Source organism: Electrophorus electricus, chromosome 18 (assembly GCF_041902795.1).
Source record: "Electrophorus electricus isolate QZ-2024a chromosome 18, ASM4190279v1, whole genome shotgun sequence".
In the NCBI taxonomy this organism is placed as follows: Eukaryota; Metazoa; Chordata; class Actinopteri; order Gymnotiformes; family Gymnotidae; genus Electrophorus; species Electrophorus electricus.
In genome coordinates, this window is record NC_137514.1 from 3,857,565 (window position 1) to 3,876,905 (window position 19,341).

Below are 19,341 nucleotides of genomic sequence, written 5' to 3' on the forward strand. Positions count from 1 at the left end.
CCCCTCAAATCTGTCTCTCTCCTAAGCCTCCCCTTAGCCATTACAGTTCCTGTTTTCTGGTTTTGTTTGGGAAGTTTTAGTTTGATTTTCCCCAGGGCATCGGGGCTGCCATCCTTGGTTCTCCCTTTTCCCACACTCGGCATGGTGTTTAGTTTTTCTTTCCCTCTAGTGTTGTTGTCCTCCATTCCTTTGAAGAGCAATATACGCGCAGATTGTTTTATGGCCACAACTGTCTAGCAGGAGCTCGTTCACATCGTAACAAAATGGCTGAGGTTCACTCCTCACCTTTTGGTTATTTACTTTTCTTGTTTACTTGTTCCACGATCTAACTGTTCTGCACAAGGGCCCACCATTAAAGTGTGGATGCTCACCCAGTAGGCTGTCGGTGTCATCATCTAGCTGACGTGGGTTCGAGCTCACTTTACATTATTTTGTTCTATTTTCATTGTAGTTCAGATTGCTAGAGTGAGAATCCCTGAGTACATGTACTGAACAAGATATAAACATCATGATGCTTTTGAGGAAACCACATTCAAATATTTTAACTGGATTAAAATTAATGGACTAGATAAAAATTGAATTAACAAATAACAAAACATTTAGATTTTAATTTAGATTTATTAATTAATTCGATTTTCAGAATAAGAACAAGGTTATTTTCCATCAGTACAAAAAAAAATTAAAAAATGAAAGACTGCAACATTTTTTGCAGTTGATTACATTTTTTACTGTTGATTAACTGAACACTCTTGTCTACATGTAATCATCCATCTCTCTTCCCCTCTATCTCTCACTCTTTTGACTGCATTGGGATACAGCTGCAAGTTTAATTTCTCAGTGATGATTCTCTTAGTAATGTTTCCTTAAGTCCTATAAAAGGAAACACAGGAAAGAATATCAGATCACAAGGACATTTGGAATAACAAAATACACACAGACACACACACACACACACACACACACACACACACACACACACACACACACACACACAAACATTGAAAAAACACAACAAAACAATGCATGTTTTGGCATATCTAAATTTAATAATCTATTCCTGTGGATTCTATATAATTATGGTAATGTAAGAAAGCTGTGTATCGTAGTATTCCTCCAGTATTCAGTAAAAATGACAAGAGCTTTACACATCCCATCTCAAAAAAGATTCTAGAGTGCTATCAAGATTCTAGAGTTCTAACAGAGTTCTATAACTGTGATGTAACTGATATGATGAACTCACTACAGTATTCTCACAGGTAGGACAGGGCTTGAGGCCGGCGTTCTGTGAAGCACAGAGTTAATGATGTGCAGTTTAATGAGAAACACTGAATAGCTTAATAGTTAAGGTTCCATTGGAGTTTTTCCACTAATGTTATTTTGTTGTTGACAGTCTGCATCTCAGATGGAGCTCTCACTCTGACATAAACAAATGCTAAAGATACAGAACTAAGACTGACACTGTCATTTCAAGGTTCTGATTTGTCATGACATGAATTCCATGAACTCTTTAGCAGGGTTAAGACTCCTTATTGACAAATATATCTGGATTTCTGTGATAGCTCACCCCATAATCAGATTCATCTGTATTTCTCTTTTGCCTCTTGCCTCTGAGCTCAAAAAACCCCAAATGTCAGTGTTCGTCCAAACAGAAAACAGAGAATAGACATTAGTATTCATAATATTGCATTTATTATATTATTATTAGCATTTATCATATTTTCAAGATTTCCCATATTAATAAAGTGCTTTTGGAAAGGAACAGAAATGAGGTACTATAAAGTTATCATTTATACATGTAACTTATATTAACATCTTTCACTTTACCTTCTTAAACTTTCTCTCTTCATAAATAAAACTATTGAGAGAGGAAATACAATCCCAAAGAGGCTGACTCCAACAGCTATAGGCAAAATGTAGAAGTGACCTGCTGAGAGAAACAGACATGCACACTATTGTTCATACACATAATATAGTGTGAATAATCATAATGTGAATAGCAAATGCATAACTGTCTGTCTGTCTCACCCTTTAAAGTGGCATCTATGGAAGCTGATTTCAGCATCCCGTGTTCATTCTGAGCTACACAGTAATACCAGCCACTGCTATTAGAGCTGATGGTGATGTTGTATGTCTCTCCAGATCCTACAGATGAGGTTCCTCCTTCTTTAAACCAGGCGTAGTTCTGCACAGGTGGGTTGGCATCACTGCTGCAGGTCAGAGTCACTGAACTGTACCCCACTATTTCACTAGAGGGCCTGATGGACACCAAGACATTCTTTGGAGGATCTAACACCCACAAAATGAGAGAATGTGAAGAAATGAATATGACGTCTTCTGTCTGAAAGGAGGAGCAAGGAGACTACAGGCATGATCTGCATCAACCAGGCATATATCCAGGTTCATTAATGGACTTGTATCCTCTACTGTTCTAAGAGCTGATTCTGGAGATGTTGTATAGTTGTGCCACCATTACTAATGTCTTCACCTTAAATCAGGCAATTAACCTGTTACAACAACTGTAGATATGGTACTATACAATGGATTTGTACATTCTGTAGATTGTGTAAATATATACTCAACCATATACACTGTACATTGTGTATATAATCATAATATACATATATTGTACATACATTGTTAATATATTTTTGTACATACATAGAATATATATTTATCTGTATATATATTTTTTTCTCTATGCACCTTTGGTTCTCTTCCTCAGTTTGGACAGAGCACCCTCCACCATTTCACTGCGTGTTGTACTGTGTATGACTATGTATGTGACAAATAAACCAAACTTGAACTTGAACTTGAACTAACACCATGTGGAGAATGCATTTTATAGTAATGAAATGTCTCATGTACTCAAAGTAAGAATATATATATATATAATTCTAATAAGACTTTACTAATTCATTGTATTTTTTGCATTTTAACTGAGAAATGAACTGAACTTGGCAATGAAATGAACTTAGCAATAATCAGATAATCATATAATGAAACCAACATTGTAAACTCACATCTGACAGTGAGAGTTTGAGCAGGAGAGGGGAGATGTTCATATCCTCTTACAGCACACATATAACTGCCTGCATCCTCACTGCTGACTGGCCGCAGGTGGAGTGGGTTTGTATTGGAGGATAAACGACGTCCATTTTTGTACCAGATGAATGTTGCACTGTCAGTCAGACTGCAAGTGGTTATACACATCAGAACTGCGGCTTCTCTCTCTATTACTTCAAGAAGAGTGTTCACAAGGAGCTCTAAGACAATGAAAGAATCATCAAACGATACAAATGGAAGTCCATCACAATTAGAAAATTATTCTGCTGTCATGAAACTGTCTTGAATTTGTTAAAAAATAAGAGAGAAACAAATTTTGTATATACAACTAATATATCAGAGTAACCATTAATCAATTTAACAACTCTCAATAATCAGCGTAATTAAACTCAAACTCCTTTACATGAAGTGAGAATGTGCATCATAGTTAAAAATAGGTATTAATGAACTTCAAGACTCAAATTTCTCTGGGTAAAGGACACTTTGCATCATAGTTAGAAAATGAGGAATTAAAGATTTAACCCACCTCTGAGATTGATTTTGACAGGATCTCCCAGCCATTTTTGATGACTTACATTTGTTTTGATTCTGAAGCGATAGTCATTTTCATCCTCCTTTGTTACATTAATCAGTTTGAGGGAGAAGTGTTGCTGTTTATCTACATAACACTGGACCCTTCCTGAGTCAGTAGTGGGTCTGCAATATACAGGCTTGTCCTGGTGTGTATTGAATGACCTTTTAACCCAAAATTCCTCATTCACATCAAGCCCTGCTGGGTATGTGTAAGTGCCATTGATGAACACCGTGGACCCCTTTAAAGCACATATTTCAGTAGAGTTGTACTTCACACTCCATTCTGTTCCAAAAACCCCTGAAATATATAAGGCATGCAAGAGGTCAACAGAAGAGTCTGGGCCCCATAAGAGAGTGGGAGTTCTCTTACAGCTTCACTTCTCTCCTCTCTAACTCCAGCAGCTACTGCAGAACTCTGAGCTGATTCTGAGCTAAACCACAAAGTGAGAAAAGCTTGTAGCAGGGTGGCGGAAAACCTCATCATATATGAGGTTGAGTAAAGAGAAAAACAAACAAAAATATATCTGCACTTTGTAGTTATAGTGGGGTTGTGAATTTTAATCTTACATCAGTGTGCTCTTAATCTAAGACTGCCCTAAACTTGAGAAAAAACACAAAACACTCAGCAAGCTCTGTAGCAGTGGTGTGGGGAATGTGCGAGGCTTTGGTAACCAATGGAAATTAACTTCATTAAATGGGAACACTGTGTCAGAAAATCTTTATACTGGATATCAGAATTTTCCTAATATTTGTGCAGGTTTCAACAGTTTTGGAAATTTTACAAAGAAAAATACAATTTTCATGAAGACTGCAGTCTTACCCAGAGACATGAACAGAGTGATGAGAGTGAGAGTTAGAAGAGGAGTTCTGAGTGACATCATTAAACAAACCTGCACAGACACACAACAGCACACAACACAGCTGAGTTCATCACATTTCTGCTTCTGTTTACATTGTTTCAAATATCAGTCAGACTGATCTGATGACACAACTGTATTACTGAGGAGGTTTGGCTCTTGTCATCTCATTTCAATTCAGTTTTATTTCTTGAGGGCTATTTACTCTAGATCGAATCACAAAAGGATTTAGAGGAATCCTTGTCCAAACTGTAAATGAACAATTTGAAAGCAATTGTGATAAGATTAAAAACAAATAACCATTCTACCAGCTTATTGCTCAGGTCTGTTCTAGGAGGTCTATTCTCACCCAACCCAAAAGATGAAGAATGGTGTCACACACACACACACACACACACACACACACACACACACACACACACACACACACACACACACAATCACCCACTCATAACCACTCTTTGACACCCAGCCAATCAGACACCTCCAATCTGTCAATCACTTGTCGTTTAACCAATCAGACCACCCAATCACTTCCATATTTCCAATCACCCACTGACTGATCATCACACATGTATGTACCTTGTTTCACTCGCTTTATTTAAGCCCACAGGCATCTCCAGTCATTGTATCACACTGACCTTCTCTATTCCTAGTAAAAATCTAGCCAGCCACAAGAAATATTTAATCCTGTTGCCCTTTTGAAATCTTTTTGATTTATGTTCCATGTTCCCCTCAGTTAACTCCTGCTTTGTCTATTAGTTACTTCATTAAATGTACATTTACCTTTCACTCATGCCTCACTATTTTGCTGAAAAGGTCACAAAGGGTTTGAAAAATAATGCTGGAACTTACAGGGACTATGTGTTGAATTCCAGTAGAACTCTTAATTCATAATATAGATTCTAAATCTCAAAACTTGAAGGTGATCAAACAAATTGATCGTAAATAGCTAAATCACACTCAGTGTAATATAATTATTGCAGATTTCTTCCCATGAAATGTTGCAGCACTTTAATGGAGGAGTTGACTTGACCCAGGAATCTTTGCACCAGAGGTCATATCATTGCAGGGCAATCTGACTAGACAAGGAACTTGAAAGAGTAGGGGGAGTAAACTCTATAGCCTACCAAACCACTCACCAAAATCTTCTTCATTATCACCCAAGATATAACAAACAAAGACTGTACACCAGACAGAATGCTCAACACCACTGTTCAGGATGTGACATGAGATACCCATGACTACATCCAAACACGGGATCCCAAGGATGGGCTGATGAGGGCATGTCCCAGTCAGAGGGGGGACATAGTTACCGTGAAAAGCAAATATTAAGAGACCTGACCAAGTGGCAGAGACCATGTATAGAAACATATGCAAGACAAATAATCTGAACAACTTCAAATCTGTGTGTGTTAACAAAAAGGTTGTCCCAGTGGTGATTGGGGCACTTGTGGCAGAGACACCAATGCTGGGAGTTGTGGCTCCAACAGGAATAAAAGCACCAATCTAATTTCAGAAGAGCTCAAGGCTAGAATCAGTAAAAATACTCTGTCACAGCCCTTTATCTTTCTTTGTCATCACATTATTTTCTTGTTCCTGTTTTTTTTTATCTTTGCTCCTAATGTAAATTTTTCATTTCTAATTCACAGATGGGTCTGACTGCTTGTTTCCTGTAAATGGATTATCATAATAACTCCTGGACTGTCCTAATTAAGACTCCTCTCTGTCACTCGCTCACACGCACTTCTCACATTCACACTCATTTTTTGCTTGCTTTTTTATTCCTTTGTTTCACACAGTCTCTCCATCAGGAACACAAACACACCACATAAACATAACACCACTGAACTCCAAAACCAACTCCACGTCCTCTACAACTATATGTGGATGAGAGTTCATGAAGAGTGGTAATGTTCTCTTGACCTTTATGCTATTTACTAAAAGCACAGACTACGAGGAAATTTAACAAACAAATGTAAGTTAATAAAGAGTTCTTCTTACCTCACTGTACAAAGTCTCATCAGCAGTGTGGGAACAGAGGAAAATAAATTCAGAAGAAACAGCTTTGAGGTTTTAACCATGTGAACTGTCTGTGGTGTATTTAATGATGTTATTTTTAGTGTATTTAAATTCTCTTCCTCTTTTAATGCACTGTTCTCTCCTTTTTCAACAAATGCATGTGCACACACACCCACACACACACACACACACAACCACACACACACACAAACAAATGTATTTACACCCACACAAACACACACAGACCATAGATTGCTCTGTGATTGTTATTTCCTTGGTACAGACTCAGACACACACACGCATGCACAAAGAAACATATATTCTATATATGTACAAAAATATATTAACAATGTATGTACAATATATGTATATTATGATTATATACACAATGTACAATGTATATGGTTGTGTATATATATATATATGTACACAATGTACAGAATGTACAGATCCATTTTGTAAAATGGCATATTTACAGTTTTTATGTTACATGATGGTAATAGGATATCTATATATATATATATATATATATATATATATATACAGTTATGCTACATGGTGGTGGGTTTCCCCACAGTTTTTCAGTTTCCCTGATTCAGGGCCCGAATGGCTTGTGGGAAGAAGCTCCTCTTCAGTCTCTCTGTCTTGGTCTTCAGGGAGCGAAAGCGCCTCCCTCACCTCAACAGAGAGAAGAGCCTATTATTGGGATGGGTGGGGTCCTTCACAATCCTCCTGGCCTTGGTCTGGCACCGCTTGTAGTAGATGGTCTGCAGGCCAGGAAGTTCCGTGTGAGTGATGCGCTCTGCGGAATGCACTACCCTTTGGAGTGCTTGTCTGTCCTGCTTGGTGCTATTCTCAAACCAGACTGTGATGTTCCCCGTGAGGATGCTCTCGATAGTGCAGGTGTAGAAGTTCGCAGTACCTTGGAGGGCAGTCTGAAGTCTCTTAGGCGTCTGAGGTGGTAAAGACGCTGACGAGCCTTCTTTGCCAGGGAGTTGGTATGGCAGGACCAGGACAGATCCTGTGAGATGTGAACACCAAGGTTCCTGAAACTATCTACTCTCTCCACCGTGGTTCCACTGATCCTCACAGGTTGGTAGTGCCGCTCCTGCTTCTTGCTGCAATCCACGATCAGCTCCTTTGTCTTACTGACGTTTAGGAGGAGATTATTTTCCTGGCACCAATTTTCCAGGTGTTTAATCTCCTCCAGGTAGCCCTCTCATCGTTGTCTGAGATCAGGCCCATGACAACGGTGTCATCAGCAAACTTGACAATGATGGTGGAGCTGGAAGTGGCTGTGCAGTCGTAAGTGTACAGTGAGTAGAGCAGGGGGCTTAGGACACAACCCTGAGGAGCTCCAGTGCTGAGTGTGAGGGTGGATGAGGCACAGTTGCCCACCCGTACCGATTGTGGTCTGTCTGTTAGGAAGTTGGAGATCTAGTCGCACAGGGATGTATGCAGTCCTAGATCCTCCAACTTAGTAGTGAGTAGGAAGGGGATGATAGTGTTAAATGCTGAACTGTAGTCGACAAACAGCATTTTAACATAATTTCCTCTCCCTTCGTCCAGGTGGGTCAGTGTGGTGTGGAACAGATGTGCAATTGCATCATCAGTGGAGCGGTTGTGGCGGTATGCAAACTGCAGTGGGTCCATGGAGGCTGGCAGTGAAGATGTCATGAAGTTTCTGACTAGCTTTTCAAAGCACTTCATCACGACTGATGTGTCACATACATAGTCATACACATTATAACTCACAGTGAAATGGTATGAGAGTGCTCTGTCCAAACTGAGGTGAAAAAAAAAACACACACACAGTACTCTGTGGGTGTTATTCCTGTGATTCAGGGCCTCAATCTTCACATGCAGCAACTGCCATGGCTGCACATTCATGGAGAAAACATTTCTGTTTATTGATTACTATCACTGCACTGTGTGTGTGTCTGCGTGTGTGTGTCTGCGTGTGTGTGTGTGTGTGTGTGTGTGTGTGTGTGTGTGTGTGTGTGTGTGTGTGTGTGTGAGTGTGTGTGTGCATGTATGTATGTGATCAAATCAAACCAATAAACCGAGGATGAAAATAACAGTATGGCAAGAATTACAAACCTTTCTTTGCTCTTTTAGTTTTAAACTGTTTATCTACATAACACTGGTCCCTGTCTCACTCATTAGTGCCTTTACATAGTTCAGGCTTTTCCACAATCTTAACTGTGTGATGTAGAATTCCTCTTTCAGTCAAAGACATGTTGGCTATGTGTACGTGCCGCTCATAAATTCCATGGATTCCTTTAAGGAACATGTTGTCTGCTGGTTATAATTCACATTTAAATCACTCACAAAAGATTCTGAAACATGATGCATGAAAGAGGTCATTAGAGGAGTCTGGGCCCCATAAGAGAGTGGGAGTTCTCTTACAGCTTCACTTCTCTCCTCTCTAACTCCAGCAGCTACTGCAGAACACTGAGCTGATTCTGCGCTAAACCACAAAGTGAGAAGAGCTCTGTTAGACTTGTAGCAGTGTGGGGGAGGGGTTAGCAGAAATGAGTGACTTTGCACAGGAAACATGGGGCCTTTTCGTCAGAACGAAGTTCACATTTGTGCTAAAGTATATTACACCACCACTGATTAAATGAGTTTGTTCAAGAATACATATGAAGTTGTGTAGTTGCAGTGATGTAACTGTATGTGCTGGAATCATGTGCAGAAAGATCAGAGACAGAAAATTAATTATTAGTGACATCATTAGAGGAGCCTGTGTTTTTACAGAAGAACATAATAGTCATATTTGCCTTTAGTTGGCAATATTTTTTGCAGTTCATATTATTTCAATGCAAATAAAGATATTTATACTTGCTTTTCAATAAGGTGATGTCCACAACCATAAAATGAAGACTTTCATTGTGAGAACAGTGTGGCAGACAACTGAATAGTGGAATAAAAGTAGATTTAGAGCTGTTTCTCTATACATCTTGTGTACATGTATCAGGTAACAGCAGTTGTAGACCAGTAGGTTGATCATTTGTCTTACTTTAAAAGAATGCACTCAACAGCCCAGATATAAAGCACCGTGGTTTAAAATCACATTGTAGAAACCATTGCTAGGATAAAGATCAATGTAAGGCAACATGACTAATCAGATGTGTGCAGATGAGTTGAACAAAAATAGGTTTACTGACAATATGGGAAATCCACTGCATAAATGAAAAAACAGACAAAAATTAAAAACTAGTACAGAGCAAAAATTACTATACAGATGATTTCACAGAGAAAGCAGTTCAGGCAATGGTCAACACTGGAGAAGCAGACCAAAAGCAAATATACATCCAAGAGACAATATCCAAAATACATACAGGGACGGTTACTCTAGAAAAAACTATCCAGATAGTTAATTTCATTTTTTCTTGCACCGGAAAGTGACATTTTCACATTAACTAACCTCACACTGGACATGGACATGTATATATGATATATACATGAATTAAGGATTCCCTGAACTGCATTGCTGGGTTGAACACATATGTCTGTTTTTAACTGCCTGAAGTGGATTGTTAAAGTACAGAGGTGGTAGGTAATGATAGTTTGAGTGAGGATTATCAGGGCTCTCTTGAAATGTAGTACACTTTGTTTAAGGAACAGTAAAGGTCAAATGAAGTACATGTTGATTAAGGAACAGTAAAGGTTCAGCCCCAGGGTCACTGAGCTCTCACTAAATGTTTACTGCTCCTTCTGTAAAGTGTATTTGACTCTTCTGTGGCTTTTAGCGTCCACTTAGGAGACACAGAAGCAGCAGAACATCTGCTGCCTCAGTTCATTTAACCCTCGTGTTGTCTTAATATTATGTATACACCCCGTGTCCTAAGGGTCAAAAATGACCCGCCTTTACTAAACCCCTAAAATAAAATAGCTGAATTGAGTTTTAAACCCTCAATCTACTTTGCTTGAAGAAACAACCTTCATGCAAGTCTGTCTATGAATATTTGAGTTTTCTCTTTTCATATTGCAGAAAGACTGCATTTAATCAGTGGCCACCACTCGTTTTTATTACAGCACACCTGTTATATTATTTTTCGTACACTAAAGTACAGATGTATTATCATCATTTTTGCTTAAGGTTCTGCATAGGTGTTAATATTAACATTTTATTAAGAGATGGCAATTCTATAGCTTCAGAAAGTAGCGGAAATGTGCAGAAAGTAGTTTTTAATGTCTTGTATTGAAAGGAAACAATTACAGTCATCAACATTTTTTGGCAACATAGTGATATTTTCTTATGCACCCTACAGTGAGAAATTCAACTACAACATATCAATCTCCCATTTTTCTCCTAGCATTCGTGAAAAAGTGTGAAACACTTTCAGTGGCATTGTGGCACTGAAAATCACCCTTCTACTCTCTGCATCCCAGAGACTAGATGTAGCCTCACCTCGTGAGCTAAAAACCACCTGCTAAAATTAGCAGCCCTATGTAAGCTCGCAGGTCAATAACATACATTATTTTCCAGATGTCCCCATATATAGAGAAACCTTCCAAATTTGTCATTTCCAGGTGGATTTTTTTCGATGACTGGTGTGATATACATGCAGAGAATGCTGAAGTGATGTCATGGCCAACTGCCTATCTTGTGGGCCCTGGGGTCATCCTTATGACATTTTGAGTTGCCTCCCTGCCATGTATGTCATATGGTAACAGGGACCATGTTATTTTGCCATTTTTTAACAAAAATGTCTCTCTGTTAGCTTGGGGGATTTCTTCTTCATCTGAAGATGATTCATCGTGCTCCGGGTTGTATTCCTCCCCATCCATCTTCTTCTTCAGATACCTCTTCTAAATCATTGATCTCTTGTTATTCCTGGACGTCTGAAAAAATCAGATCTATGACCTGTTGGGCACTGAAGCGTGCACTCATGTCTTCAGCAAAGAGAGAACTGGGAGTACTGTTACCTGCCGCACCTTTTACAGCCTTTCACTGCATTCCCCTTTAGTAAACAATGCTTTCAAGAAATGTTTATTTGGTCTGAAATTCAATTTATTTAATCTGAATTTGATTTTATTTAGTCTTTGAACTTGAGAGATTTGTGGGGTCATAGAGGGGACATGCACATGCACAAGAAAGTTGTAGTTTTTAGAGTTCTATCAGTAGCAGATAATTTCAATTTCTCATTGTGTGTGTGTGTGTGTGTGTGTGTGTGTGTGTGATTTTGTTGTTTTTGTGGAATGTAAATGATTTTATAACTGATGGGTCAAAAATGACCCTAAGACAATCTTTGTACCCTGGAGGTGTACAGCTTTCATGGAAATTTAAATTTCATGTTGAAAAAAGATCATTAAGGGGGTTTTCTCTACAGTTAAATGTTGTGGTGGGTCATTTTTGACCCTTAAGACAACACAAGGGTTAAAGCACAAACCACCTCTTTAAAGATTTTTACTGCTCAGCCACACAAGAGTAAAATATGAATGTAATAACATTTAAGAAAACATCCTTAAATATGTTTGTGTCTAATTAAATCTATCTTGTAACTCTGATTATGTTGCACAGTGACACGCAGACTTTGCAAAGTGTTTGGCAGCTGCTGACATGTGTGACATGAGCTGGTCTAATTTTAAAGTCATCATACTTATGTGTGAACAGAGGAAGTCATGTGATCAGTAATTAACCAGTTGTTTGGAAACCTTTGCTTTGTAGTAGAATAAAGGTAGACAATGCATAGTAGACTGTGAATGATATTATTTGTAATTCTGTTGTAACATTCACAAATTATTTGTCCTTTATTATTTTCTGATCAGACCAAATCCAGCTATAAAGGTTTAACAGATTCATTTATTTGCTTTTACTCGTCCAGTGTCACTCATTCTGAGAAACATGCCCCAGGGCCATGAGGAAGGACAACCAGACCAGGCGAGGCAGACGGTGAGATCAGCAGGACAAGTTAAGGAAAATATGGAATTTTTCCTTACAATAGCGCTGGAATACTGGAATTGACCTTGGTCTACATGCACTTTTACATAAAACAAGGATGAAGTAACAAGGTACAGCCATGTATTTTAACAAAAAAAAACAAAAAACACTTTCACCATCCCATTTTAAAGATGAAAATGTTTAAATAAACAGCAGTTCACCATTGAGAAGTAAAGAACACCACTGTATGGGCCTAGATGAAGTTTATGCCTGAGACTAGAATACATAAAATTGTCAATGGTAATTTTATACTCCAAATTAGTTCATGATTAGGCATAATCAAATTCTAAGAAATCACCTGTAAATCTCTATTCTTTTAATCTCTCTTCTGTTAATCTCTGTTCTGTTCATTTCTATTCTGTTAATCTCTAATCATGCTGCATTAAAACGTATCTGAACTAAAGAAAGAGTCTTACTGTTCTATAATGAGACTGATCACCATGTTCAAATATCAAATGATGAGAACAGACGCAGCACAGAAGTGAAAAGCTAGATGTGGTTAACACATTTATCTGCAAGATCCCGCCGTTGAGAGGGTATGCATGCCCTTTCTGGCTAAAACTTACTTTAAACTAAAGACAAATATCTTTAGAAATATGTATTTACCACATCAGCAAGAAGGCGATGAAAGAGAATTAACCTCTACAGACATAACTGTACACATAACTTAGCTCTGACCACTACAACATTTTTTTTTTATATTCGATTTTATTTCAACATTTTACACTGTGAAGACTGAACTTAGTTTTCAAGATTTAATGCATGATTTTAGGTTTTTGGAATCAGCGCCCCCTTCTGTTCGTCTAGTTACACTGAGCATTGAGCCATACTGGTAGATAAGCAGTATAACACACTTGACAATCGCAAATAAATACAAATTATTTTTCACTTAAAAAATTAAAATAAATCTACCGTTATCCCTACTCTTCATCTGACTGGTCCGGTTTTAAGACTTAATATGAGCAGGGTGCAGTTGGGCAGCATGCGTAGTCAGGGCCATGGCAATGAAATATTCCTGTTCAAGAAAACACTCTATCACCCTCTAGCGGGATAATTAATGAATTGCTTAAGAAGAGATTCATTGCTGTTTAGACATGTCATGCGGATGCTAATTGTATTTTCTAAGACACAATTTGAAATGATCTTATACCAGAAGCATGTTTTAAAAGGCCATTTAAAAAAGGACAAATGCTGTTGTGGAAATTTACCAAACCCCCCACAACACCACGTACTCAGCGTGGGATTTCTGTTGAACAGTTGCACGTAGATGACTGAAAATCGGTAAGCATTTAGCTGAAGCTTTTATCCAAAACAACATACAATTATGACAATACAACTGAGGGTCTTGCTCAGGGGCCTAACAGTACAAGATTGAACTGGCAAACGTCTGATTATTAGTCAAGTACATTAACCATTGAGCTACCACCATCCAGGCACTCACACTCAGTATCATACTGGTTATCATTTCTTTCCTTTCTTGTCTCCTGTCCTTCCAGACACTGATGAGTGCAGTGTGAGGTTTACATTCCCCTCTCATTATCCCAGATACCCCTGTTTCTCTGGGGGTCAAAGATCAAACCAGACAAACACTTCCATCCGGTCTGACGATTCAGAAGACCAGTATTCCTGATGCTGGCTTGGGAGAGTTTAAAAAATGTCAAACTGTTCCAGTTGGAACATTCAAGTCATTCAGAAGCTCATTTGAAAAATATCATACATCAAAATCAATATATTTTACAGAAACAAAAATGAGCATTTTTATTGTTTGTTTTCAGTTCTTTGGTCCCATGCAATACATATCATTTGTCAACAAAGCTCCTGTTTCTCAGCTTCCTTCAAGTGCCACAAGTGCTCTATTATATTTTTACAAACACATTTTATTAACTGTATTTCAGTACTGTTCTCTGGGGCAACAGACCTAGTTTGCTTTAAATGTTGAGTCCTACTGTAGAACAGTATTCACACTGAACACAGTATGATTTCTTATATAGCCCCTTTAAATGTAATTTTGTTTTTGCAATCAGTGTATTAAGTACATAGATGCTAAGAGAGCGACTCACTCTAATTGGATGAAGTGGAGAATGCAGCACTGAATCTGCAGCTCGTGGGTTGTTGGCCATATGTGATGAATAATGAATTTTATAGTCTATTATTTGATTGAAAAACTGCCAGTTATTCATCCTCTCTCTCTCCCTCTGTGTGTGTGTGTGTGTGTGTGTGTGTGTGTGCCTGTCTGTTTCTGTTTTTAGGTATATAAACTGTGCTCGTAATGATGAAGAGCAGAATTTGTTGACCTTCCAGTATCATGGGGGGTTCTCTACCATGGCTGTCTACCCATCAAAGCAGGACAGGAGCTCCTGTTGTGGTACGGAGATGAGTACGCCAAAGATGTCGGCATCATGTTTGGCTACATAAGGCTCAAAAAGTGCTCTGCACAAGGTTAAGTCCAAACACCTTTTTTAATTTCACTGAGTTAATCTTGAATCTTACTTGAGTTTTTAAACTAAAATGTACCAGGTCAGTGTTTGCCCTACAATGACACACCTGATTTAGCTCAACATTCCTCCTTGTTAAAATAACAAACGCACGATGAAAGTTTGCGGTTTATGATCCAGAAAAGCTGTGTAGTTCATGGGTCTCCCAGATAAGGTCCATTGAAAATATACTGAATTACAGTATAAGTCAAATTTTGTTTAAGTATTTATTTTGTGATGATATTTTGCTTTAAGTATTAATATTGTTTACATGATGTACAGTGTGATGGAAATTATTATTCGGTCATGTATTATCATGTGATTCATATATAATCATGTTAATCCTTTCTCTATGTAATCTTATATGTATAGTTAAGTCTGCACATTCTGTCTTTGTATATTGTGTAAACAAAACGACTGCTGAATCAGTTGCTTCGTGATCTTGCACGTGTCGTGCGACTAATGCTGATAAAGAGGAACTAGCAAACTGTGTCTGTCCTGGTGGAACGGAGCATCCTGGTATGTGCAAAAGTGTTTAGCGCGATAAGGAGCAGGAAACGGGTAAACAGGATGACAGGACATCCCTTCCGGGAATTGAAGTTTAGATATAAGGAACAGAATCAGTCTACCCCTTTAGAGCTTTCGCTTTAGAGCATTTGCTCTCACACAGCTGTTTTTGTATGTATTATTTTCTTTATTAAATTACTCTTTTAATCACATCTGACTTGCTATTTATTCAAAGTTCCACCACAACAGCCACCCGACAGTTGTTTACCATAATTACGTTACATCTCACACCGAAATTATAATGCCTTTTTTCTCTCTAGGAATGAATGATATCCATTTGCAAGTCTTCTGCTGTGTGTGTCCACTTTCCCATACAGTTCAAATTTAACTCCACAAACACATCAGGAGATGCCATCATGAGGACTATGTCAGATTGCTGAAATCAGGAGAAATTAAATATGAGAATCTGGCACCTAAAAAAGCTTCAATACTCCACAAACGTCCGCTGTTACTGTCCACACCAACACACCTCACAGACAATCGCAGAAAGTCTCGGAAAAGAAGAGTGTGGAAAGAGTTTTAGTAGATGGGATGATCTCCAGATCTCCACTTGCTGCATGTGAAGATTGAGGGTCTCAGTGGCCTGAACTACAGCAATAACACTGTACTGTTTCATGACATGTCGTGTGTGTGTGCGCGCATTTGTTGAAAAAGGAGAGAACAGTGCAGTAAAACAGGAAGAGAATTTTAATACACTAAAATTAACATCATTAAATACACCACAGACAGTTCACAAGTTTAAAACCTCAAAGCTGTTTCTTCTAAGTTTATTTTCCTCTGTTCCCACAGTGCTGATGAGACTTGGTACAGTGAGGTAAGAAGAGCTCTTTATTAACTGACATTTGTTTGTTAAATTTTCCTGTAGTCTTTTAGTACATAGTGAAAAGTCAAGAAAACATTACCACTCTTCATGAACTCTCATCCACATATAGTTGTAAAGGACTTAGAGTTGGTTTTGGATTTCACTGGTGTTATGTTTGTGTGGTGTGTTTGTGTTCCTGATGGAGAGAGTGTGTGAGTGAAAGGAATGAAAACACAAGCAAAAAATGTGTCAAGACAAAAAATGTGTCAAAAATGTGTGAGGGAAAAACGAATGTGAGAAGAGTGTGTGAGTGAGTGACAGAGAGGAGTCTTAATTAGGACAATCCAGGAGTTATTATGATAGACCAATTTCAGGGAACCAGCAGTCAGACCCATCTGTGAATTAGTAATGAAAAATCTACATTAGGAACAAAGAAAAAGAAACCAGGAACAAGAAAATAATGTGATGACAAAGAAAGACTTACAAAGGGCTAACAAGAAATTGGTGTGGAACATCACTGCTCCCTCTGTACAGAACACTCAACCAATGATGAACACCCTGTGTTAGCCAGACTATGCTTTGAAACACCAGCCACTCTTACTCCAGCTACTATATATTTACACACACACACACACACACACACACACAGACATTATATATTATATATATATATATATATATATATATATATATATATATATATATATATAGATAGATAGATAGATAGATAGATAGATAGATAGATAGATAGATAGATAGATAGATAGATAGATAGATAGATAGATAGATAGATAGATAGATAGATAGAGAAAGCAAGAGAGAGAGGCCTCTGACAGAGTATTTTCACTGATTCTAGCCTTGAACGCTTCTGAAATGAGATTGATGGTTTTATTCCTGTTGGTGCCACACCCCCCAGCATTGGTGTCTCTTCCACAAGAGCCCCAATCAACACTGGGACAACCTTTTTGTTAACACACACAGATTTGAAGTTGTTCAGATTATATGTCTTGCATATGTTTCTATACATGGTCTCTGCCACTTGGTCAGGTCTCTTAATATTTGCTTTCCCTGCAGGAATCTTGTATTAGTGTTACTTTCAGTGGCTCCTTTGTACAGTCTGCATCTTGTGTGGTGTAATGCACACCTGTTACAATTAACCTAGTGCTTAGTTCTTGTATTTTTACTACCATGATCAGTGACACAGTACTGTCCTTCAGTCCTACCTTTTCCAGACATTGGTCAGATTGTCTTGTCAGCCACTTCTGCTACCTGTCAGTGTTGAATTCCATGTAGGTAATCCTGCCATGACAGCGCCACTGTTTTCACGGTAACTATGTCCCCCTTCTGACTGGGACATGCCCTCATCAGCCCATCAATCGGGGCCAGTGTTAGGATGTAATCATGGATATTTCGTGTCACATCCTGAACAGTGGTGTTGAGCCTTCTGTCTGGTGTACAGTCTTTGTTTGTTAGCTCTTGGGTGATAATGAAGAAGATTTTGGTGAGTGGTTTGGTAGACTATAGAGTTTTCTCTTCCTTCTCTTTCAAGTTCCTTGTCTAGTCAGATTGTCCTACAGTGATATGACCTCTGGTGCTTAGAGTCCTGGGTCAAGCCAACTCCTCCATTATAGTGCTGCAACACTTCATGGAAAATAATCTGTAATAATTCTATTACACTGAGTGTGGTTTAGCTATTTACTATCAAGGTGTTTCATCACCTTTAGGTTTTGAGATTTAGAATTTATATTAGGAATGAAGAGTTCTTCTGGAATTCAACACATAGTGCTTGTATGATCCAACATTATTTTCCAAACCCTTTGTGAACTTTTGAGCAAAATAGTGAGGCATGAGTGAAAGGTAACTAATAGACAAAACAGGAGTTAACTGAGGGGAACATGTTACATAAAGCAAAAAGATTTCAAAAGGGAAAAAGGATTAAGTAGTCCTTGTGACTTGCTAGATTTTTAATTAGAATAGAGAATAGTCAGTGTGAAACATTGGAGATGCCTGTGGGCACACGCATTTTAAAGCTCATTTTTGAACGATTTGTACTTGTTAATTTTAACACTATGCATCTGAAATTGTACACATAGCACAATGATCATTCAGAATTCAAATTGAAGTAGACAATTGGGAGAAGACATCCATTCACATCTAAGCTTATTTGTCCATCATTTAGTTACATTTGAGCTCATCTAATACAGAAGAACATGTTAAAAAAAAACATAAAACGCCATTGATTTTTTTGGTGTATAATGTGTCTATTGATGCTGGAGATTCAGTTTCACTCACTCTACATTTCCTGATTCACCAGGGTCTTGCGTAATAAACTGAAGTTGAGCACATACATGAAATGACTAAATAGCTACATAATGTTTTACAGTAAGTGTCCTAGACTTCTCCTTAGTGTCCCAAAACCTCTCTAAATGCACACAAAGTCATCAATCACTATACATCAAGTCTGCATGTTTCTTTTTTGCTAAAACATCACATTAAGTTACTTTAGTAAGTTCCACAGCAATATGAGCTACATAGCATCATTGTTGGCATCATTGCTAATACTGTAAATGCTGTAATACTGTAAAGCAATGGTATACTTTCTCATTTATACTTACAATTTGTAGCAGGATTACGATTTTTTCAAGCAGTGAATGGTAACATCCAGTGATTTGCTATGAAAACATCGAAGCTAGTTCATGCTAGCAGCACGCAAACAACTCCACATAAACTTCAGCTAAAATAAGCATCTTCGTTTCCATGATGTCCAAAACTATTGGCGATCAAATCATTCTTATGGTTGTACGAGTTTCGCCAAACAGCCTCAAACCCATGCCCTATGCTATCTGCTAACAACACTGAAGCACTGACAGTACACAGTGCGCAGACCTTTAAACATTAAACGGATGACTAAATAAGGCAAGCGAGGGGTCTACGTTTTCGTCTAAGCGTCCTCTATTTGATAAAACAACTGCCAATCACACCGCTTGCCCTGGAAACATTTGGTGAGAATTGCTGTCACTCCAAAACAATGGC

General features: G+C 38.2%; 1 protein-coding gene across 4 annotated transcripts; it reads right to left on the reverse strand.

Annotated features, from left to right (window-relative positions):
- Positions 1-604: 604 nt before the first annotated feature.
- Positions 605-19,189, reverse strand: LOC118242611 (B-cell receptor CD22-like). 4 transcript variants are annotated; one of them, XM_081700756.1, is made up of 9 exons: positions 18,924-19,189; positions 4,457-4,526; positions 3,590-3,934; positions 3,021-3,263; positions 2,026-2,286; positions 1,825-1,927; positions 1,565-1,607; positions 1,241-1,282; positions 605-870 (listed from the first exon to the last, which is right to left on the reverse strand). In XM_081700756.1, exons 2-9 carry the CDS (start codon positions 4,515-4,517, stop codon positions 850-852), a joined length of 1,119 nt encoding a protein of 372 aa, XP_081556882.1. In that variant the 5' UTR covers positions 4,518-4,526; positions 18,924-19,189; the 3' UTR covers positions 605-849. The 4 variants fall into 4 exon arrangements, with proteins under 4 accessions (XP_081556882.1, XP_081556883.1, XP_081556880.1 ...); XM_081700757.1 differs by lacking the exon at positions 1,241-1,282; XM_081700754.1 differs by lacking the exon at positions 605-870 and having other exon boundaries at positions 932-1,282.
- Positions 19,190-19,341: the final 152 nt, after the last annotated feature.